The sequence below is a fragment of the Eleutherodactylus coqui genome, chromosome 3, assembly GCF_035609145.1.
Source record: "Eleutherodactylus coqui strain aEleCoq1 chromosome 3, aEleCoq1.hap1, whole genome shotgun sequence".
In the NCBI taxonomy this organism is placed as follows: Eukaryota; Metazoa; Chordata; class Amphibia; order Anura; family Eleutherodactylidae; genus Eleutherodactylus; species Eleutherodactylus coqui.
Window position 1 is genome coordinate 99788345 of NC_089839.1, and position 24233 is coordinate 99812577.

The following is a 24233-nucleotide window of genomic DNA, read 5'->3' on the forward strand; positions in this document are numbered from 1 at the left end:
TTTGAGTCCCTCTAAAACTCTGGAACCAGACTCCAGAACGACATTACTGAAGCCAGCAAACTCTGTGAAATGTATACACCACCCACTACCTCCCCCTTAGATTGTTACACTGTTTATACTACACTGTTGGATTTTATGATTAATCAAAAATCCTGGAAGCACAAAAAGATGCCCCTATAGCAACTTTTCATATCGATGCAACAATGAGAACAAACATAAAAGCAAGAACTTTATTTAAACTTATATTGTTTAGAAATCACAGTTTAGCAAAATGTACAGAAGCATAAAGACACATAAAAACAGGCCAATTAAAAAGTTTGCAGATCAAGTGAATGAGGACTTTTCCACTGGAATTGCAGGAATCAGAAATGAGGAAAATTCCAAAACCGTTCATTCTCAAGTGATTCACTTTTATCCTCAGTAGGTAATTCAGGTGCAAAACTGCAGTTACATAAATCATATATGTGGCAGGTTTGAAAGCAAAAAAAGAACTGAAAATGTCTTAATAAAGTTTATAGTGCACTTAATATAGGTATGTATCATTTATAATTATTTGGGGTAATAATTTAAATGTCGCTTCTACAGCTTGTCTTTTAAAATCGAGATTTATCTTCAAAGACAATAAAACAGCAAACATAACAAGCTCTGCTGTATTGCCAATTCCAGCTTTTGGTTAGACAAGTTGCACTTTTAAGGAAAAGCTGCTAAAATGTGTTGATCACATGCAGGTAGCTTCACTTTTAAAAGGTATTATTATGCTAGGCTAGTTTGCTGTTTTCTTCTCCTTTAATACATATATACTTAGAAAAAAAAGGAATTATACAGTGACTAAAATGAAAAAAAAAGGGGATGAAGATATACACATAAGTACACAAGATGCCCCCTGCAGTTTGACAGTTTTACAGAAACAATTCTGGCAATATACTTACTATGAGATATTTCAAACATACATCCTTAATTCAGACATAAGACTTTGGTGCCAGGTACCTCTTAAAAGGCAAATTGGAATAGAGCTCCCTAGGATTCTGCCTCCTAATATTTAGCCTCTAAACAAGAATGCAGAAAAGCCTTGAAAAGATCATTAAATATTAAAGAGCGAGGGACAAATCTAGTTAAAGCTCCCGATGAGACCTCAGGATTGTCACGACAGTTCATTCTTATCAATGAAGGCCGGTGTGCTCCATCTTTAGAAGTCATAATTTAGAATTGTCAGCTTTCTTGACGTTGCAGCTTCCATCTCTTTGATAGCTACAGCAGCATTCACATTCTTGTTTCTTCAGTTCTTCTTGAACTACAAACTGGTCAACAAAATAGAAGGGTTACTTTTTAAATAGTAGGTGAATAGTATTATTGAAAATAAACTAAAAACACTGTAAAAATTTGTAAAACCAATCTGAAAGGTTTTAGCTACAGAACTGGGATCGTCAGGCTATTAGGCTTAGTAGTCAGTGTGAAAACTGAAGGTTTTCAGGATTAATTTAAAAAAGGCATAACATTGATTATAAAAAAAAAAAAAACATCAAAAATTCTTCAAAAGATACGAACACATAAACATTTCCTGACAACGCAATCCCTTTAGAAATTTGATAAAGCTTTGATCTATGTACATGTATACACCTGCATCTTTGCCCTTTCTCGCAAATTCCTTTTTGCCAGAATACTGTTAATTTGGCTTAATTTTATGCCTTTTTTTTAAGGCTATATCCATTAAAACACCCACTCCGGTCTTGTTTTGTTCATTCTTTCTTGTAGCTATATCACCCTAGTATATATAAGTGAGCTAGTGTTACTTTAGTTAGTTCTCTCTGTTTGAAACTCCTGGCCTCTTTTTTTCCTCAGATGGTCATGTGATCTTAGTTCTAACCAGCTCAGATATACCTGGGGTTGTGAGTTCAGTTTCTAGTCAAATTCTAAAGTCTGTGTGATGCTGTTACATGGATTGCATTACCACAGAAACTGCTTACAGGAGGACACAGACACTCCTGTCAGTTACTGATGATGATCACACAGCTCCTGTCACAGTTATAATAAAGGAGATCACAGCTCATCCTCTTGACTCTGTACTAATGCTATGTAGCTTATTTAGATGCATATAGAAGAGAATTATAATTACAAGCTTTCCCCTTAGCGAACAAAAATGGTATAGACTCAGTTAATGATCTGCTGATGTATCATGGGATAGATGTGAAATTGAAAAGAAAAGAAAATCTTAAAGGAGACCTCCAGAGGTGAGGGAAACTAGCATGGAAAAATGTGTTTTCGCCAGAGCGGCCCTTTAATAAGTTTGAATACAGAAAAAATATAATCTATATATATCCTCACAAAATAGCAAGATCTCCAACTAGAGAAGTAAATGCATTTAAAGATTAACATTTCAATATCATTATCAAAATATTTCAAAAAGATATACGTAATTGGTAGAGTCTCAGCTAACAGACCAATGAGAGTACTCTAATTGTGTGTTAGAATTCAGATCATGAAGGGGTAACTAATAGAGATGAGCGAGCATACTCGCTAAGGGCAATTACTCGAGCGAGCATTGTCCTTAGCGAGTACCTGCCCGCTCGGAAGAAAAGATTCGGGTGTTGGCGGGGGGCGGAGAGCGGCAGGGGAGAGCGGAGGGGAGCTCTCTCTCTCTCCCTCTCCCCCCCCCCCCCCCCCCCGCTACCCCCTGCTCACTCCTGCAACTCACCGCTCACCAGCGCCGGGACCCGAATCTTTTCTTCCAAGCGCTAAGGACAATACCCGCTCAAGTAATTACCCTTAGCGAGTATGCTCACTCATCTCTAGTAACTAAGTCTTAAGACTTTCTTGTTCTACTGATTGCTAGGGTTTTATTAAGACAAATTTACTTAAAGTTATATGAAAGTGGCATCAAGTCTTCAGGTTTAAATAAAACATTGGGGCTTGTTTACCATTCAAAATACAAAAGTTTTCTGGCCTAAATTACACATTTACTATATGTTTTTGAGACTTTCAAAGTTTTTCCTACTTGTCCAAAAAGGGACAAGGCCTTAATTGTGTCAAATTACTGTGAATTATGCTAACATTTTTGCAACATTTTAGGTGTAAACTAATTCACCTAACAGATGAACATAGACCAGATAGTCATAAAATGTGACAGATTTATCCATTCAGCAGCGCTACTGTGATAAATGTGGAGCATGTTAAGACTGTCTAGTCTACGTTTGCATTACCTTTCAGACACTATTAGTAAATAAGCCCCAGTAAATCTGGAGTATTGTTAACTTTGGAAACTTAAATGTTTAAACTTACATGAGGTCTCAGGATTTAACAGTCGGAGTCTTTTCCTGAGCATTCACCTCTGAAGCCTGAGTGGATACTTGATGTTCATTTTTACATTGAATAGGTTCAGGAACAGACAATTCAATTTCTTTGCCTATTTTCTTTACTTCCTCAGTCATCTTTTGTTCACTTTCTTTAAGCTGTGGACATGGTTCCATGGACTTGTGTAGAGTTTTTTGAACTTGTGAATCAATTTGCAGATTCGGTCCTTGAACACTAATGCTTTCTTTTACATGAATGCTGTTTACTACGCTTTCTACTGTTGTTTCAATTATATTTTGTACACTAGTTGTACTGCATGAGTCAATTCGGATTTTTTGGGCGTTAGTTTCTTCAGTTACCTTTACCTTTGCAGATACAGTAGTTTCTTCAACTGTGGCACCTTGGCTGGTAGCAACAACAACAAAAGAGTTTGTAGCCGCTTCAATTGCAGCATCCACAATAGCTGCAGCTTTCTGAGAGACAGACTTTACTACGACCTGTAGCCCTTTGGACAATACTTCATTGTCCTTGGAAACTTCTGAAGACTCTATGCTATCTTTGGACATTTCAATCGTTTTTACAATCTCTACCAAGACCTGTTCTTCCTCTGCAGCTGGTGTAACTGGTTCAGAGGCTTTAATTTCTTCCAAACTTTCCAACTCTGGAATATTTTCAGTGACAACTTCTCCTTCCTCCTTTTCCTCAGTTTTTCCTTGACTAGAAGTTATTTTGTCTTCTTTGCATTCTATCTCAGGTTCCTTTGCTTCTTTCTGTGCGGTAGATGGCAGGGTATCTTTGAATTCAATATTACTAATAGTACAGACGTTTTCAATCTGTAATGCAACAGTTTCTTGTTTAGATACATCGGTTTCAGCCACGGCTTCTTCAATGGTTAGTTTCTGTATTTGGTTATCACTGCCACTTTCTTTATGTTCCGTAAAACTGAGATCCTTTTCACTTTCTTGCACATTCTCAACTACCTTCAAAACATTTTCTTCAGTGTTCACATCATTCACAGTAGCAACTTCAATATGTTCCTCACTGGCTTTTCCATCAACCTGCATCTCAACTGAAAAAGCAACTTTATCAGCTTCCACATTGGAGACTTCAGATTGTACATCACCCATCTGTTCAACTGTTACAGGAGCTATTTGTTCAGTCTGCACTTCAGTAGCAGCATGTGCACTTATTTCAGTCTGTGTGTCATCCAACACAGAAAGACATTCATTCGTTTGCACAATTTCTTTATCTAGGACAGGAGTAACTTCTGTTGATTTGACTTCATTTGCTACTTCCACACTTTCTTCAGCCTGTATCTCAACCTTCCTTGAACTTTCTTCAATCCTATTACCTACTTCTTCGGTTGGCACACTTGGTGATACAGAGAAATTGTCCTCCGCTTGAACCTCCGGTAATGCTGAGGAAGTTTCCTTAGTCTTCAATTCATCTGACATACAGAGGTTTTCTTCAGCCTGCACATCAACTGGTAGATTAGCACTCTCATCAACTGTTACATTATCTTTTGCTTGTACCTCACTGGAAATTGGGGCATTTTCTTCCAATTGCACCTTAGCTGATTCAGGGGCCTGTTCTTCAAATTGCAAATCAGCTAACACAGCAACAGATTTTTCAGTGTCCACCTCAGCTAACAAAACAGTAATTTCTTCAGTCTTGACTTCAGCTAAGATATTGGAACCAACTTCAACTAACACAGGAACACTTTCTACACCTTGCACCTCAGCTAGCAATGCAATACCTCGTTCAGCCTTTACATGATCTGATAAAGTCACATTCTCTTCAGCCTGTTCCTTAACTGGCACTTCCAGACATTCTTCAACCTTCAGCTCTTCTGACTCCATTTCAGTAGATGCTAAAATACCACTTTTATCCTCAGTATCCATGTTCACAGGTATAACTTCTGTCTTCTGTGCTTCTGAAAGAGGAATTTCTTCATTCTTTACTTCACTTGACACAGAACCAACTTTAAACTGCAGTTCATTTGATGCACCTAAAACCCCTTCAGCCTGGAACGCATTTGAAAGGCAGACACATTCTTCTGGTTTCACCTCATTTAACACAGATGCAATCTTTTCAAGCTGCAGGTTGCTTGATGTGCCTAGTGTACTTATGGTCTCCCCTTCACTTGGTACAAGTGCAACTTCTTTAGGATGCTCATCGCTTGGTGCAGGTTCACCATGTTTAGGCTGCTCATCGCTTGGTGCAGGTGCATCATCTTTAAGCTGCTCATCGCTTGAGGCAGGTTCAACTTCTTTAGGCTGCTCATCGCTTGAGGCAGGTGCAACTTCTTTAAGCTGCTCATCGCTTGGTGCAGGTTCACCATGTTTAGGCTGCTCATCGCTTGGTGCAGGTGCAACGTCTCTAAGCTGCTCATCGCTAGAGGCAGGTGCAACTTCTTTAGACTGCTCATCACTTGAGGCAGGTGCAACTTCTTTAGCCTGCTCATCGCTTGAGGCAGGTGCCACTTCTTTAGGCTGCTCATCGCCTGAGGCAGGTGCAACTTCTTTAGGCTGCTCATCGTCTGATGGAGGTGCAACTTCTTTAGGCTGCTCATCGCCTGATGGAGGTGCAACTTCTTTAGGCTGCTCATCGCCTGATGGATGTGCAACTTCTTTATGCTGCTCATCGCTTGATGGAGATGCAACTTCTTTAGGCTGCTCATCGCTTGATAGAGGTGCAACTTCTTTAGGCTGCTCATCGCTTGAGGCAGATGCAACTTCTTTAGGCTGCTCATCGCTTGAGGCAGGTGCCACTTCTTTAGGCTGCTCATCGCCTGAGGCAGGTGCAACTTCTTTAGGCTGCTCATCGCCTGATGGAGGTGCAACTTCTTTAGGCTGCTCATCGCCTGATGGAGGTGCAACTTCTTTATGCTGCTCATCGCTTGATGGAGGTGCAACTTCTTTAGGCTGCTCATTGCTTGAGGCATGTGCAACTTCTTTAGGCTGCTCATCACTTGAGGCAGGTGCAACTTCTTTAGGCTGCTCATCACTTGAGGCAGGTGCAACATCTTTAGGCTGCTCATCGCTTGAGGCAGATGCAACTTCTTTAGGCTGCTCATCGCTTGATGGAAGTGCAACTTCTTTAGGCTGCTCATCGCTTGATGAAGGTGCAAATTCTTTAGGCTGCTCATCGCTTGATGGAGGTGCAACTTCTTTAGGCTGTTCATCGCTTGATGGAGGTGCAACTTCTTTTGGCTGCTCATCACTTGAGGCAGGGGCAACTTCTTTAGGCTGCTCATCGCTTGAGGCAGGTGCAACTTCTTTAGGCTGCTCATCGCTTGATGGAAGTGCAACTTCTTTAGGCTGCTCATCGCTTGATGAAGATGCAAATTCTTTAGGCTGCTCATCGCTTGATGGAGGTGCAACTTCTTTAGGCTGCTCATCGCTTGATGGAGGTGCAACTTCTTTTGGCTGCTCATCACTTGAGACAGGTGCAACTTCTTTAGGCTGCTCATCACTTGAGGCAGGTGCAACTTCTTTAGGCTGCTCATCGCTTGATGAAGATGCAAATTCTTTAGGCTGCTCATCGCTTGATGGAGGTGCAACTTCTTTAGGCTGCTCATCGCTTGATGGAGGTGCAACTTCTTTTGGCTGCTCATCACTTGAGACAGGTGCAACTTCTTTAGGCTGCTCATCACTTGAGGCAGGTGCAACTTCTTTAGGCTGCTCATCACTGGAGGCAGGTGCAACTTCTTTAGGCTGCTCATCGCCTGAGGCAGGTGCAACTTCTTTAGGCTGCTCATCGCTTGATGGAGATGCAACTTCTTTAGGCTGCTCATCGCTTGATGGAGGTGCAACTTCTTTTGGCGGCTCTTCGTTTGATGGAGGTGCAACTTCTTTAGGCTGAAGTTCACTTGATGGAGGTGCAACTTCTTTAGGCTGCTCTTCGCTTGATGGAGGTGCAACTTCTTTAGGCTGAAGTTCACTTGAAACACTTACAACTTCAGCAGATAGAAAGCCACATTCTTTGGTCTGTAACTCATTTAATGCAGGAACATTATCTGTAACCTGAAATGCACCCAGTGCAAGGACAGCTTTATCATCCTGCACCTCAGCTAAGGCACAGACACTTTCTTTTATCTCAGTTAAACCTGTCATATCTTCATTTTTCTTTACATCTTCTGCAGAAAATAAACCATCTTTAGCACACACAGCTTCCAAAGTAGTGCTACTTTCTTGAACCACATGCTCAGTAATAACTGAATCTGAAGTATCTACACATTTCTCCTCCATCTTCAGAGGAGTAACTTCTTTAGTTTCATTAGATGTTGGAGTGGCTTTTACCACCTGATTTTCAGATGAAATTGAGATATTTCCATCACTTTTTTCAGTACTCAACAAGATAGTAGGTTGATCACTTGGTTCTTCTTTTGAAACTGAGGCACTGGTGCAAATGTTAACAGTTTTGTATTCATTGATAACAGGAACATTTACATTATCTTGCAAAGTTTCAGAAGTAATGGCATTTTCCTTTGTTTTCTCAATGACAGAAATACATATTTGTTGAACGGTCTCTTCAGCTCTTACAATGGTACTTTTATCATCTTGATCTTCTAAGGCATCAGGAGTTAAATTTGTTTGTTCCTCAGCACACAGAGGAGCAGACTCACAGACTATCTCCTTGGCCTTCACTGAAGCTTGAATAACAGAGGGGGTGAAATTGGTCACATCTTGGGAGGTTTGTAACTGTAATGTATCAATTGTTAATTTTGCCTTTTCTGCCACCTTATGTAGTATATTTTCAGTATGCTTCTTTTGGTCTTCTAAAGTCTTTGCACTTGCATCTTCCTCTGGGACAGGTGTAACTTCTTCAGTTGAAACTGACTCACCTAATTGTGAAACAGCAGATATCATTTCAGTAGTCTCTTCTGCACATGAATTTTCTATTGCTTCCTCAAGTGCAGTTAAAGCTTCTGATGTTAACTCCATCTCGTTAACGGTGTTTGGCATTTCTGCAATAACCTGGGAGACTGTACTAAGGACCATGGTTTCTTCAACCGTGATCTCTGTTTTTATTCTTTTGGTGGATTCTTCGGTCTCTTTGGCATGCTCAATAGTCTCAGAAACCTTTGCACTAATCCAGGATGGAGACCTTTCCTCAAGACTCGTGATTGCTCTTTCTCCTTCAATCACAGTAATGGTTACTGCATGAATAAGTTCTTCAGTAGATTTTTCTAAAGATCCTTCTTGTTCTACTAATACAGTTGGTAGAGCTTCTTTCAAAGACTTTTGAGCATCAAGCTTTTCTTGTTCTGCAGCATCAAACTCTGATAAAGGGACTACCGCTGGTTCGTCAGAATCATCTTCAGTGGCTTCAGTTAATGGCTGCCCACTTTCAGAAGCATGTTCTTGTTTGCCATCAGATTTTTTCTTCTTTCGCCCTGGTATCAGTTTCTTAAATGAAACCCAAGTTTCTTCTTTTCCAGCTTCACCCTCTGATGTTGACTGTTCTGCACTGGCAACTGTAGTAGTTTCATCAGTTTTCTCCTCTACTCTTGTTCTTGACTTGCGTCTAGGAGTCACAAGTCTTTTAAAAGACTGCCAAGTAGATACTCCATCTGCTTCTGTAGGACTGCCAGCTTGATCTGGTGATGTACTTTCCTGTATCTGTTGTTCTTGTGAACTTGTTATAGGGCTATCAGATTCAGTCTCTTTAGTGGCTACAACTTCTTCAGTTTTCTTGGCTTCATCTGGAGATTTTATACCTTCTTCTTCATCAGAATCAGAAGTCTTTCTTGCTCTTTTCTTAGAAGAACCAACACATATTAAAGCCTCCCATGACACTGAGCTATCAACTTTCTTCTTGCTTTCATCTGTGCTTTTTTCCAGCTTTTGCTCTTCGTTGGTTTCTTTAGGTTCTTCCTGATGTTCAACAGTACCACCACTATCAGTAGAAGACATAGTTGAAGTTTTGGTCTTTTCAACTTCATCTTCCTTATCACTTTCAGATGGTCGCTTTGGGCGTCTTTTTGGGGTGACAAGTTTCTTAAATGAAGCCCATGGTGTGACTCCATCTTTTCTTCTTTCACCATCAGATGTTGCTCCTTCTCCCTCTGCTTCTTCAGCCTGTTGTACATCCTCTAATGGTTTTTCTGTGGGAGAGGTCTCTGCTGACTCCTCAGGAGAAGATGGGGAGCTCTCTCCACCATCTGTTTCAGGAGCCTCTGGGGACACAGATGAAACAGCTTCTGTCATAACTTCTACCTTGCCATCATCATCCTTTTTACTTTTAGATTTCTTCCCTGATAGTTTCCTTAACCCAGAGCTGCTAAAAAGCTTTTTTAATGGACTGCCCTGCATTTTGGCTTTTTCTTGTGAAGACAACAGTTCAGCTTCTGTGGTGATAGCCTCCTGACTTATTTCCAGCTCTCCACATTCAGTACTTGCAGCCAGCTGTGGCTGATCATTATCCACAGCACCAGATTCAGATGTTCCTTGCAGATCTTCACTTATTGTTTCTGCAGCTGGTGAGCTAATGGCAGTGATTCCATCAGTTATCTGGGTTTCAACTTTGTTTTCTAGAGTATCAGCCTTGGCTTTTATTTCAGGCAGAATAGTTGCTTCTGGGGCTGAGGCGACTATTTCAGGTGCACACTCTGTATTTTCTGCTACTGGGGCAACCTCATCTACTTTTACAACCTCCTCTAATTTGACTTCTGCTTCATTATCAGGTGAAGTTTCCTCTTGTTTTGGTTTTTCTTCAGCCACAGTTTGATGATTTTCCTCAGACTCCTTAGAATCTTCACTTGGAGATTTACTTAATTCCTGTGGCAAAGAATGATCTTCAGATGGCTGTGCTTCAGTTATGCTCTCCTCTTTTACAGTCTCTGGTACTTCAGCCTTTTCCTGCTCTTCAATTTTGATATGTTTCTCAACTTCCTGTGGGTCTTCCTCCCTTGACTTCTTAAAGCTTGTCTTCTTCCTTAGCCCAGCCCATCCTTGTGTAAAAAATCTCCTAAATGGAGAGGAGGTTTCAATGGCAACAGGATTTGTTGGAGAGACGGGGGACTTTTGATCTTTATCTACGTCACACTCTTCTACTTTCTTTTGAATTTCTTCAGGGGTTTCAACTGGAGCTTCGGCAGCCTGTACTGGCTTCTCTGGACTTTCAGCAGGCAGCTCAGCATCTTTGGTCTCCTGAGGGATTTCTGTTTGGGTGTCATCTGCAGTATTACTATGTTCCTCGTGATTGTCTGTACCATTTACTTCAACTTCATCTTTCTTCACAGTTAGGAGTTGTACAGGTTCAGACTTCTCATTTTTGTCCTTTTTCACAGTGAACTTGAAGCCTACAAATTTAAACACTTTCTTGAACCCTACTTCATTGTTCTGATTTTCATTTGCTTCATCTGAAGGTTCTGCTTTCTCTTCAGAATCTGGTGTTGTATCAGTGGCTTCTGGTGTCTGGACCTGCCCATCTTCCTTTGGAGTTTCTTTTGTAGTGGTATCATTGTGTGCAACCCCCATGTTTCCAACTGGTTCCTCGTCCAATATTACACTTGATGGCTCTTGTTGTTCAACTGCAATTAGAAGAAAATTCTTTTTAGAACTTTTGGTCAGCAGCATTAGCTATTCCTATTAGTTTATAATCACAGAGTTTCAAATACTTTGCCAATATCCATTTATCATATCTAATTTTTAAAAAAAGTTTCAGTTAAGCACAGAAAATTTATGATTGCTGTATACAAAGTTAACATGGGTATGTCAAGTCTGTATATAGTTTAAAACTTAAAGGGGGGTCATTTATAAAAAATATTTTGGATGTTTTTGACTTGGGGATTTAACTTCTTACCATTATATATGTATTGTGAATATCGGATATCAGTGTATAGAGCAAGCCTGGGAGCTTCACCCGCTCTGTACAGGTGGTTGTCCACTCTCTGGCCACAATGACCTGGATCGGAGACCCTTTCATCATTTAAGTGCCACTCTCAATACTGACAGCAGTGTTCAAATGGCTTGACAGAGGGAGAGAGGGTTCTCTGTCTCCCAAATAGTCCCTTGGAATGAGTTTGCTGCCTGCCATAGATGTCCTATTAAAAGGACATAACTTTTGATAATCCTCAGGTTAGGTCGTCAGTAGCTAAATCAGTGGGGGTGCACCCCTCAGGAACCCTGCCGATCAGCTGTTGGAGAGGTTGTGGCACTCTGTGAGCACTGTTTCTTATTTTCAGGCATGTGACGTCATATTCATATTATCGGAGAGCAGCTCAGTCTCATTCAAGTTAATAGGCTGGAAAAGCAATGCTGGAATTGCACTTAATTTCTATTGTAAAAGTTTTGATTTTCAATAACGTTTATCAGTACATTATATGGCATGTTAAATGGTAAAAATACAAGCCCGTGTGTAGCTACATCGTCACAAAAAAAGTTTTTTTCTTTTTAAAGTACAGATGGAAAAATGTAAGTGCAAAAAAACGAAGAAAAAAACAGCTGTGGCAGGAATGGGTTAATGTAACCCATATTATTTACAAAGGCCGTCCTGCACTTTAGAGCCAGTAAACAGCAATGACCCACTAGGTGGCGCCATATTCCCAGTTTAAATCGTATACCGTACTCCGCTATTAACATCCGATACCATCAGCAAAGCAAAACCTCTCTTTATGAAATATTTATTACACTAATCAATATCTAAATGAGCATTATAATACAGTTCTCCATTTTGCAGTACTGTACGTTTGGAATGTGAGGTAGATGTGAACTGAATAGAAGCACATTAGAACTTTGATTTATATATCATTACTGTATTTTAGCCTTAGCTCTAATGCATTGATCAAGTCCTACTGAACAGTGCTGAGCTATACGGACTTTTGCACTAACATACACTAGGTGGCACAATAATCACAGACTTCTGCAAAGACCATTGTGTGAAGCACTAGATAACAATTATCACTCAAGCAACAAATTACTGCAATCAATTCTCACGTTTTCCAACCACAACTTTAAAGCCAACCTTAAAGCGCTGTAACCACAAACTTCAACAAGCCCCAAACATGAGATATTTGTTGGCAGATTCAGGCATTTTTGTTGGCTTCTGCAAAGAATCTGATGTTTATGACCCACCGTAGACATTAGATTGTCTCCAGATACAGTACTAGAATAACAAAATTAGCTGGATTTGCCAACAAATATCTCATGCTTATGGTTAGCTTAACTGTGAATACATATTGTCTTACATTAAAGTGCCTTGTCCACAAGACCGATCAGGGCATGTAGTATACTAAGGATGGTCCCCAACATAGAGCTACCCACCATTAGCCGGACAGGAAAGTCCTTACAAGTAGTCAGCTTGGCCAATGATTTCCTGCAGTAGTCATTACAACAATCTTAAAACATTGCTATATTTCTTGAGATTTTGCTATAATCCCATAGTCCTATATCCAATATGTACTGATCCATATTCCGTATCCGGAGTCACATATATTTTTGGAATGAAACTATGGCTCAGATTTCTAACCTTTACTTACAGGCTACAAGATGTGTTCAGTGAATATGTGCTTGTTACAGTGTTTGCAAATGGTACAATGCCTCTGCAGCGTCACCTATTGGAAGGTAGCTTCCCTATAAATTAATGTCTAACAGGCTCTGCTACATGACTAAAAATATAAACCAAACCAGAGCCTTCTCTATAAGAAGATATAACCACATATAGACAGAGCTTTCAGGTTCCTGACCCTCATCAGTGAACAGTAGGCTTCTGGTTGGCTGGGCGAGAGGCCTCTGAGATGGGTTTGGGCTAGTACTGTAGGGAAACTTGTAGGCCATATTTCCTCTCAGAAATAAGGCATGCAAATGATGAAAAAACATGGGAAAATGCTTCTGCAGTGCCATTTATTGGAAGATAACTTCTTTGCAAGTCGAAGACAAAGATCCTTGCTGCAAGGCCTGTTGGAAGGTTGGACATTGACTTCTAGGGAAGCTACCTTTCAATACTTGGAAAAATGCCTTTACAGTACCATTTTTCATTTGCATATCTAATTTTCCAGAGATGTATTACACCTATAAGTCTCCACAAAAAGAAAACAGTTGTTACAATGTATACCCACAGACCTCTCAACTCGGACAGTCAAGAAGGGACACTTAAGACCCATTTACACGCAAAGACAGTCTTTCAAACGATTGAAAGATCAACATGTTTAGCGATCATTTTGCATAAAGTGTTATTGGACACTAATGTCCATTAACACTTTATTAGCTTCATTTGCATGTAAAAGGGCCTCCAGGAGCTGTTTGCAGAGCACAGAATACAATGTAATTGCCAACTCCCGTGCAGAACACAGCGTGCGGTCTGTGTTATCTTCTCTCCAGCTGAACAATGGATTTTAAGGTCACCTTAAAATCATCCTTCAGTGGAAAAGTAAACGATTACAGCGATTACACGCAACGGTAATCGCTTATTTGCGGTTGTTTGACCCAAATTTGAGCGATACCCATTGCGTGTAAATGGGCCTTTGCTGTTCATTATGTGAAAGATCAAGTACTTCATGCATATCTATACATTTCAGTCATTTTTTAATCAATTAGTACAAAACTCGTTTGACTAGATTTTAAGACCCAAAATTGTATTAAGTGATAGAATAATGTACTAGCTGGGATCTATTGATCCAGAAACTATCTGCTTGGTTTCTAAGTGAATAATATGGGACGTTTATCAATGCAAAGCTTCCCTTCCAGTCAAAAATAGGAACATTTAAGTAGCATAAAAGAGGTACTTAGGTCAAACGTAGGGACTGCCACTGCAAAAAGAGGACACTTGAGGGTATGCTACATCACATGTAAGTCAACTATGTAGTCTGGATGTCCCCTCCCCACACCCCCATACTGATAGCTGTAGGTGATACTATGGTATCTTGACATTCTTGGCAGCCTGTGTGTGTGAAACCAGCCATAAAAGATCAGTTGTGGGAGGCTGTAGTAAGATAAGAACATCACTTAAGTGTATTCACTGTGTTCATGAAGGCTGAAGCCAACATTAATGCAGATACTGTATCCCTTTCTCTTAGATGATCCGGAGAAAAGAATTTTTTCTAGGTTAGGACATGGAAAGGGAGGAAGCTGTCAAGATACAAAATAAATCTGTCAAGATAGAAATGACTCCAAACAGCAGAGGAGGGGTATAAGAGGACTCAAACTCTGAAATAAGTAACCAGATGCTTAAAGTGGGCTGCCCCATATTACACTCAATTTGTCAACGTGTGGCCGTCGCTTCTCCTTTTCTTGCTGGTGGTTTAGCTGCGTACAGTTTATAGCTTGCTTACTTTACCCTTGTAGACTATGAGCCCTCGCAGGCAGGGTCTTCCTTCATCTTGAACCAGTTTGTAACTTATTTTTACATGTTTATTCCCATTTGTATATGTAATGTACCCGTTTTCATATTAAAGCGCCATGGAAATAACAGCACTCATATTAATAATCTATATATAAAAATATGCTAATTAGTTGGTTTGTTCTTTATAGGCTCCTACATGCCTTGACAGATTGTAAGTAATTTTGGAACACATACGTTTCAATATCCATCTTAAAATACTGAGGATGGGGGGCTAACAGTTTGCTGCTTGAAGCAACCAATCACAGCACAGCTTTCATTTTATTAGAGAAGCTTAAGGAATGATGATTGGTTGCTATGTACAATAAGCTGTTTAAGAAAAAAAAGAAAAAGAGGCCTATTGTATAATCTATAGTAAAATAAGATGCTTTGTGATTCAGCATGGTGAATCCAGGAGGTCTCTGGTAAACTAAAACCCATCAGACAAATCCAGTTGAAAGGAAAAAATTACTGTTAGCAAGTGAGACAAACGGACAATGGGCGGTCCTATCAGTAATTGGCAGCTGTGTATGACTGTACATAGAGGGACAGCTGTCAATCACTGATAGGACCGCCCATTGGACTGTTCAGCTCAGAATGATCAGAGATATAAATGAATAAAGTACAAGTTCTACTGAATCTTTCTCCATAAAAACTATATATGAGGCCCCCTACACACGACAGGGTTTGAATTGTGGAACCCGCGATAGCCTTCCGTGCAGACTGGATCCGCGATAGAGCATTTGAATGTCTGCTCACACGAGCGGACAGCGACTGCGATTTTCTGCTTGCAGAAAAAAAGATCGCAGCATGCTTTATTTTTGCACGGACTCCGTGACATTGGGAAGGGCCGTAGAAAGACACTTCACGTCATCGCTAGGCAATGACACAGGAAAAGCAGGAGTTTAAGAAAAAAAATCTGTACTGCACATGTCCGACGGCGAGACGTGCGGACCATCTGCAGTACAGAAGAAAACACAAAAATGACAGGTACATGTGGACGTTAGACTGGCACAGGGTCAGATTCCGCTGCGGGCTCCCGCATGTGGAATACAACTAATTCGTGTGCAGGCGGCCTGAGTCTGCCCAGCTCTTCCTGCTCTGTAACATGATGCATGCAGATTGAACTGCGAGTTTAACCTGACAGACACCCTTTAAGAATGAATGAGTTGCATGTAACCACCACCATTGAAACTGCAACATGAAGAAGCAAAAGTTATGAATTTATGCAAATCGAGGAAGTTGAAGGTGCTGCTAAAATATGCAAATAATTAAATTATCAAACACCTCGCTCCAATCTGTGGCAATAGTATGAAAGCCAGATTGAAAGCAAGGTTTTAAAAGCCACAAAAATCAGATAGTCTTGTGGTATAATTATGTGATACCTCCTGTACATTAATATGCCAGTTATTGCCACTAGTCACAGAGACAGACTCCTTGAACTGAGAGACCTTGGTTTATCACCTTGGCAGATCGCAATGCTAAGGCCAAGATATCAGCACTGTTCACTGTTGCTTATCCCAGTGGTTGGGAGAACAACGACAAACTCAAATGACAGCAAGAGGTTCACAGAGACGAACCTCTGCATGGAAGGAATGTCATATTACAAAAATGGCACATAGTGATCCATTCTGTAGTGCGGGTGAAATTAGATGTCACATCCCAGGCCTAGGGCATCGAACAGTGTCACTCAAATCATCAGAAAGCGCTTGCATGACATTGGGCTATGAGCCAGATGTCCAGTGACACGTGTTCCATTGACCTTATACCAACTGTATAACATGCTAATATTTGGGCTATGACATTGGGCTATGAGCCAGATGTCCAGTGACACGTGTTTCGTTGACCTTATACCAACTGTATAACATGCTAGTATGGTGCACAGCAAGATGGCAATGGAGGTTTATTCTCTTCAGTGATAAATCCTGCTTTTGTCTCAGATGCAATGATAGCCAGAGATTGGTGGAGACCACATAGACAATGCCATGAAGAGGCGTTCATGAGGAAACATCACACTGGTCCTACTCTTGGGATTTTGGTATTGGCTGACATAATGTATGCTAGCAGGACCCCTTTAGTCTTCATTCCAGGTACACCAATAGCTCAGCTTTAGATTGATTTGGTTATGGAACCAGTGCTACAGTCATTTCTCCAGAGTGTCCCAGGAGCAGCTTTTCAACACAACAATGCTAGGCTGCATGTTACTTGTGCAACTGTGAGCAGCCTGCATGGCCTAGACATCATCTCCAGATCTGTCTCCCATCGAGCACATCATTGGTTGGAAATTGCAAAGGGCGCTGCCAGCAGCACATCTTGATCATGTGTGTGCCTAAATGCAGTCAGCATGGCAGAACATACTTCAACAACCGTAAGAACCTCATTGATAGCATACCAAAGCATCTAAGTGCATGTGGTTCCCACACTAGATACTGAAGAACTCCTCCTTTTCTTTCCCAATTGGCAGTGTTTTTTTTTAGCCCATTGTCTATATATGACTAGAGGGACTGCCATCTTGCCAGAGCTGCAGTTACAATGTCCCCGAAAGGTTTTTATGACCTTATGAAGGATAAAATGGGTGTATAAAATATAAAAAATACACACAAAATCATTAAAAGCTGAAATTACAGCACTATTGTAGACAAGCGGGTCTTCCACACACAACCAGGGTGTTTGTGGGCTTGTACATACCTAACACTGGTTTGAACAAGTTGCTTGTTGTAGCCAACTGTCATCAATCTGTGAGCCGTACTCTTCGGTACAGCCACCTCTCCATTGAGGACTATGGGGACAGTCAGCACCCAAAACGGTAATTAGGAGTTGCAGAACCACCACTGTCCATAAAGCTAAGTGTCTCATAAGCAATTCCCGTGCCTATCTCACATCTGGGGCTTTCCTTTGGATAAGCCCAAGATGTTCAAGATGGCAAGACCCTTTCAAATAAAAGCATTTTGTTTTGACATCCAACTCCTATTCAGATTTTGCTAATAGAAAGAACATAAAATAAATCGGTAGTAGCAGGGTGAAAAACAGAGGGTTAAATCTGAAAGAGGGAAACGTTTTCAGGGATGTAGTACTTTGAATGTAAAGCACTCCATGTGCTTAAAGTCATCCCTGTCGACATCTGGAGCTGGTTGACAACTCTCCCGTGGGATTCCTTGAGCTAAGCTGGATGCATTCCAGAAATTCCCAGCATTCTGCGTTCATCAGATACGCTATGTACACACCCAACTTCTCTCTCCTTGGACCCTCTAAAGCCCTTTACGCAGACCACATTTTGCAAATTGCGCATTTTTCTACTGTCCTTTGTGTTTCCTACATATATTTTACATGACATTCTGTTCTTATGTTTTATATCATTGCAAGGTAACCAGCTGCCCAGAATGATAATATTTTTCATTATTATTTGACTAGTGGTTAGGTTACCGCTCTGGGACAACATCATCAATTCTACTCAAAGTGCATGCCAAATATTATGGGGCGCAGCCATGTGCAAAGTAAATTTGGAATCTATTAGTTATCCTATACCCTAACCTTTTTTAGTGTGTGCTTCAGCTCAGATATACCTTATAGTTGGGCCTCCATAAAGCTCTATGGGTGTTCCTGGATGAATATTTATACAAAGTAAGTGGGTAGGTTCAACTAGAAGGTGACAACTGTAAAGCGAGATTTGTAAAGACTTTACAAGAACCAGATTTTTATGAAGTGGTTTATAGTATTAAAAGGGCCAAAAGTAAAAACAGAAGCATTATAACATAATGAGGCTTATTAAAACCACAGGCAAAAAAAAAAGTTGTGACGATTTTTCTACAAAACAGATCATCTGCAAATCTATATACTGTGTATTACATGTAGCCTTTGGGGGCAAATGACTGAAAAGCATAGAAAAAGATCATTTAACATTCATACCACTTTGCAACATTCTGTGATTTTTATCACTTCGAGCCTGTCAAAAATATAGTGTGAGCTCCGAGACACATTTTGTATTTTTCTGAGTTTAGATAACTCAGCAGAAGATAGAGAACCAAGCATACAGTATGTCACAACACAGGTAGTGTCACGTCTCTAATTTAAATGGTGTAATCTCAACTCAGCCTTTTCAGTTCAGTGGTACTTTACAGTTCAACCACCATGTTGTCACCATCACTATACCAATGTACATCTAGATTTTCATACCCCCAACTACAAAATCGCACCTTGATAATAATGATCCTCATTAAATTTTATCTACAGTCCGGCTTCCGCCCCCTACACTTGACAGAAACCACCCTTACAAAGGTGTCAAACGACCTCCTGACAGCCAAATCGAAGGGTGACTACTCCCTACTGCTCCTCCTCGATCTCGCCACAGCATTTGACACTGTTGACCACAAACTCTTCCTCAACATGCTTCGACTAAAGGACACTGCTCTCTCCTGGTTCTCCTCCTACCTATCTGAACGCTCATTCAGTGTCTCCTTTGCTGACTGTACCTCCCCTCCTCTTCCCCTTACTGTTGGGGTCCCCCGGGGCTCGATCCTTGGCCCCCTCCTCTTCTCCATCTACACAGCCCCTATTGGACAACCCGTCAGGAGATTTGGCCTCAAATACCACCTCTACACTGATGACACCCAGTTATACACCTCTTCCCATGACATCTCTGCACCTTTCCTCCAAAACATCACTGACTGTCTGTCAGCTGTCTCTAACACCATGTCCTCTCTCTACCTAAAACTGAATCTCTCAAGAACTGACCTACTGGTGTTTCGTCTACTAACCAACCTCAACCTGACATATCCATCTCAGTATGTGGCACCACCATAACTCCCAGACAGCATTATCGCTGACTTGGGGTTATATTCGACTCTGATCTCTACCACCTATATCAAATCCCTGGCCCGAACATGTCAGCTGCACCTCAAGAACCTCGCAAGAATCCACCCTCTTCTCACCGTGGACACGCTGAAAACTCTCATTGTTGCCCTCATCCATTCTCAGCTTGATTGTTGCAACTTGCTGCTGATCGGCCTCCCCCACGCCAGATTCTCTCTTCTCAAATCCATCCTGAATGCAGCAGCCAGGCTCATCTTCCTGTCCAGCCGCTATTCAGATGCCTCTGCCCTGTGCCAGCCACTGCACTGGCTGCCCATCAAATACAGAATTTAATTTAAACTCATTATCCTCATCCACAAAGCTCTCCACAGCACCACACTGCCCTACATTGCCTCCCTCATCTCAATCCACCACCCTACCCGGGCCCTTCACTCTGCTAACTAAATCAGACTGAGCGCCCCTTTAATTCAAACCTCTCACTCCCGCCTCCAAGACTTCTCCAGAGCAGCATCAGTCCTCTGAAACGCACTACCCCGAACTATCCAGGCAATCCCCAACACACAAAATTTCGGGGGCGCTCTAAAAATGCGCCTCTTCAGGCCATATCCCTAAAGCAAACCCCTCTGTACTCCGCTTGATAACATGCTCCCTGTTCTACTGACTGCAATCCCTGCTAGCCGTAACCAACGTGCTCCCTGCAGTCATACCGATTCAGCTACTATATGGCTTAAGTCTGACTATTGTCTATGTGTATAGCATTCCACACTCTCCATCTTGCCATTCCATGCACATCTCCAGCCCCTTTACCTTCTGTATCACACCATTATTTGTAGTATGTAAGCTCATTGGAGCTGGACCCTCACCCCTACTGTTTCCATTAATTGATTACTACATGATACCGTGGTTTTTGTATTTTTGAACTTTTGTCATTCTGTGCCCCCTTGTTTGTTGGCGGTATATAAAGATTATTATTATTATCTACAGGCAAACACAAGCAAGCTCCCTATTCCTCCAAAAGTAGCACCATCATAGGTGTCCAACATTGTTCCATCACCCTCCTCATACTAAAAGTGGCCCTACTAAATGTTATAGGAGTAGAATAAGCCTCAGCCATAGAATGATGGTAGTACATTTCTCCGAAAAGATAATGAATGTTGGTTTTCCTTATTTTCCTGAATAATCAGGCTGTCATCATACACATTAGGTTGTCAACGGGATTGGTCAACAGTTATCCTCTGGGTAAAGGTGGCCATACACATTAGATAAAAGTAGTGTGATGGTTGAACAACTGTTGAATATTCCTGGTGAAGGACTGTGCCACATTTTAGTCTTAATTAACTGGTTGTAACTGGGTAATGGATGAATGATCTCTCTGGAAACATTCAAAGATTGATCACTCGTAGACTAAACATCTTTCGGCCTGACCATCAGATGAAGTTTTCAAACATGGCCTACTTCTTTATAGACTATGTCAGTCTGTCACCAGCTAAAGCCGCTTTCACGCGGCCAAGAAAATCACGCAAGATTTGTGTATTGTGAGACTCATGAATATGAATGCCAATCCTTGTGACGCGGGGGAAAAAAAACCATCACAACATGTCCTATCTTTGGGCGTTCTATCGAAACACATCGCTCATTGTTTTCAATTGGGCCAAAAAAGATATTGCACAGCGTACGATGTGCACAAGTGCAATGTGAGATTTTTCATTGAAAACAATTGGAAACACTTGCCAATCACTACTTTACATGAAGTGATGGGAGGTGTTTTTAAAGAAAGACACCTCACATCCGTGGGTAAATTGCAGATTGACGAGCACGATATTGGGCCGAGTGTCACGGCCAGATATCACGCTTGCCTATATGTAGGAAGCTTAAATGGGTTGTCCCGCAAAATGAAGTAAAGGTAAACACTTCTGTATGGCCATATACATGCACTTTGTAATCTACATCGTGCATTAAATATTAGCCATACAGAAGTTATATACTTACCCCCCCCCCCACCCCCCCCGCAGTGTTGGCGTCCCCGTCTCCATGGCGCCAACGAAGAAGGCTTCGGTCGGCGCCATGGAGACGGGGGCGCCAACATAGGGGGGTAAGTATATAACTTCTGTATGGCCAATATTTAATGCACGATGTAGATTACAAAGTGCATGTATATGGCCATACAGAAGTGTTTACCTTTACTTCATTTTGCGGGACAACCCCTTTAAAATGATCACTGTTAAATTCCACTTGATGAACAACTGTTTTAGTTGAAATTGCCTGGTATGGCTATAAGCAGCCCTATTCCACAATAATCTCTTGCTTTGAAAAAAGGGCACAACTAATCTTTAATCTTTGTGTTACTATGAGGCCAGTTTCACATAAGCATAATAGGGGCAGATTAGTATTACAGTCGCAAGTCCCGGCCTGACTGGGGATGTAACGATCCAAATTTACAACATCATAGATCCCTAGGCTGCTATTAGTTTGGGTCATTAGAGTGATAGCCATGCCGGGACTTGGCAATGTCACGACTGTGTAAAACTGACCTAAGGCATCTATAGAGTACCTAATGATGTGCAGATCACTGCATGCTCAAGATTATCCTGTAGTAAGCTAGCTTCCCTACAAAAGCTCAGAAACACTGTAAACCTATATCAGACATAATGGCCCATTTACATGGCCAGATTATTGTTCAGAATTGTTCAGGCTCCTGCAGGAATCTAGGCAAGCATCGGCCTGTGTAAACGCATGCAGCGACTAAACGCATGCAGCGACTAAAAGTCGTTCAAATTCTGCATGCAGAAAACAGAATAACGTGCCGTGCAAAAGTCAACAACTGCTGTTTACACTGAACGACTGTCTGCTTAGTGTGAATGGAGGCGGGTGAGGGAAGAATGCTCCCCAGTCCGCTTCTCCTTCATTCCGAAGCACTGTGAGCTGACAGTGATACTCGCTCCAATCTACAACAGGAGCGAGCATCACTGGGATGAGCTGCCGGGCATCACTTGTCCGACAGTGGGGAAGGGGGAAACGGAAGAAAAAAATTGTGACGTCGTCTTGTTTAGTCCTTTTCCCATCCCCACTATCAGCTCCGCCAAGTAACATTAAAAAGAAGTTCTTTGCACTCTCAAGTAATCAGTATATGGTTAATAGCAGCATTACACCTAGAGACAGGTAGCATGAATGGATGATTGAATTACAAGCATATACAAAATATCCATCTACAGAAATTCTGAAGAGTCACTAATGACCATCTTGGCCTTACAAGTGTCAAGATGCAGTTCATGAATTACACAGGAAACAAGATTAGGAACAGACCCCTCACAATGCACAAATACCTGACTTTTCACTACAAAGTGACAAAGTGTTTCAAGAAGGATAAAATGATTTACATGTCTGCCCCAGCCCAAGTGTCTGGCTCTGTTGTCTGTTTGCCTTTCAGCTTAGTCAAACAGCTTCAAAAGAAGGAGATCTTATTAGCAGCCACCAAGGGTTGGGATAGCAATGGGAGACTTCCTCTCCTGCAAAGTATTTCCTCCTTAATAAAGAACCATCTCTAAAATTCATACACAGTCAAGATCTCCAGCAGCTCCAGATCAAGAGCATTCTTGTCATACAAGGGAACATTGATGAGCACCGACCATGATGCATGCATTAGAGTATTTCCTCAAACATATGTGTCCATAAGGTCATTCACAAATATCCAACATGGGATGTCTCTAGTAGAACACACTGACACACTGGGCGCTGCCCCATGCGATGAGTGAATGGGGCGACATCCTGCTGCTGCAACAGGAACTGACATTCTTCCAACATGGGGGAAGTTCATTTAACTTATTGTGAATGCAAACAGACCTTTGCCTTTAGGGTGGCAATTACAGCATTGATTATTTAATGTACAAATTCAGTGCATAGAAGGAATACTAAGCAATCAGCTGGGCTGCTTCTTTAACAGGTTTAAATTCTATGGTCCCAAATTGTTCCTTGAAGAAAACCCATTCACTTTCCCACACAATAAACTATATCATTTTCAAAAACAATTGTCTCAAATAGTTATCAATAATGTCTGTGACAGTGAAAATGACCTAGAAGAATCAAGATGTGATCACCAAGTGTAGATCCGTATAACTGTACTGACCCGGGTGTGGCAGGGACCTTCCAACGTAAAGCTGTCTATAGACAACTATGACAATCTCACGTTTATTATAAGATTTCACCTTGCCTAACCTCATGCTTTACTGAAGATAAGCAGCACCATGTGTCCAATTGTTACTTATAGCTTGGCTTCAGAAAAGTAAAATGACAAGGAAATGGACAGAAAAGAACTAGAAAGTTATGCCCTGAAGGTTTGCGCAATGTAGATATAATAAAATGTTTTAGCATGTATATAAAATACTTCTTGTTGTGTAATTAGGCAGACGTGTGCCATATTCGATTTTTGCGTAGTGCAATAATGTGTATGGTGACTACTAATATAAAAGTGTAAAAAGCAGGACATTTACTTTAGGTAATACTGAAAGATAGAATCCACTAAAAAAGATCCTGAAAGCAGATGGCAAGAAATCAGTAAAAGGTAAGGAAACGTACTGCCCATTACCATCCAATAAGATGCTAAAACTTGTAATACTAGGCAAATTTAACACCAATGCCCCAGGAATAACTAAATGTCAATTATGAACCTTGAGTCCTAGACTTAGAATGTAAGGGAAGGAGAAAATCTGTGATTTATGCGGGAGGTGTGATATATTAGATATACAGAGTATTAGTGATACTAAAAAATCTTCCAAAAATGATTACATTTCCCTCCTTTACATCCTTATGGAATGATT

General features: G+C 41.1%; 1 protein-coding gene across 3 annotated transcripts in view; it reads right to left on the reverse strand.

Moving 5' to 3' along the window:
• Positions 1–216: 216 nt before the first annotated feature.
• AKAP12 (A-kinase anchoring protein 12) overlaps positions 217–24233 on the reverse strand; it is a 160254-nt gene continuing 136237 nt past the window's right edge. For all 3 annotated transcript variants that reach the window (XM_066595922.1, XM_066595924.1, XM_066595923.1), the window contains 2 exons: positions 3277–10825; positions 217–1298 (listed from right to left, as the gene is read on the reverse strand). In XM_066595922.1, coding sequence (XP_066452019.1) covers positions 3285–10825 — 7541 coding nt within the window. In that variant the 3' untranslated portion in view covers positions 217–1298; positions 3277–3284. The remainder of the gene's footprint in view (positions 1299–3276; positions 10826–24233) is intronic.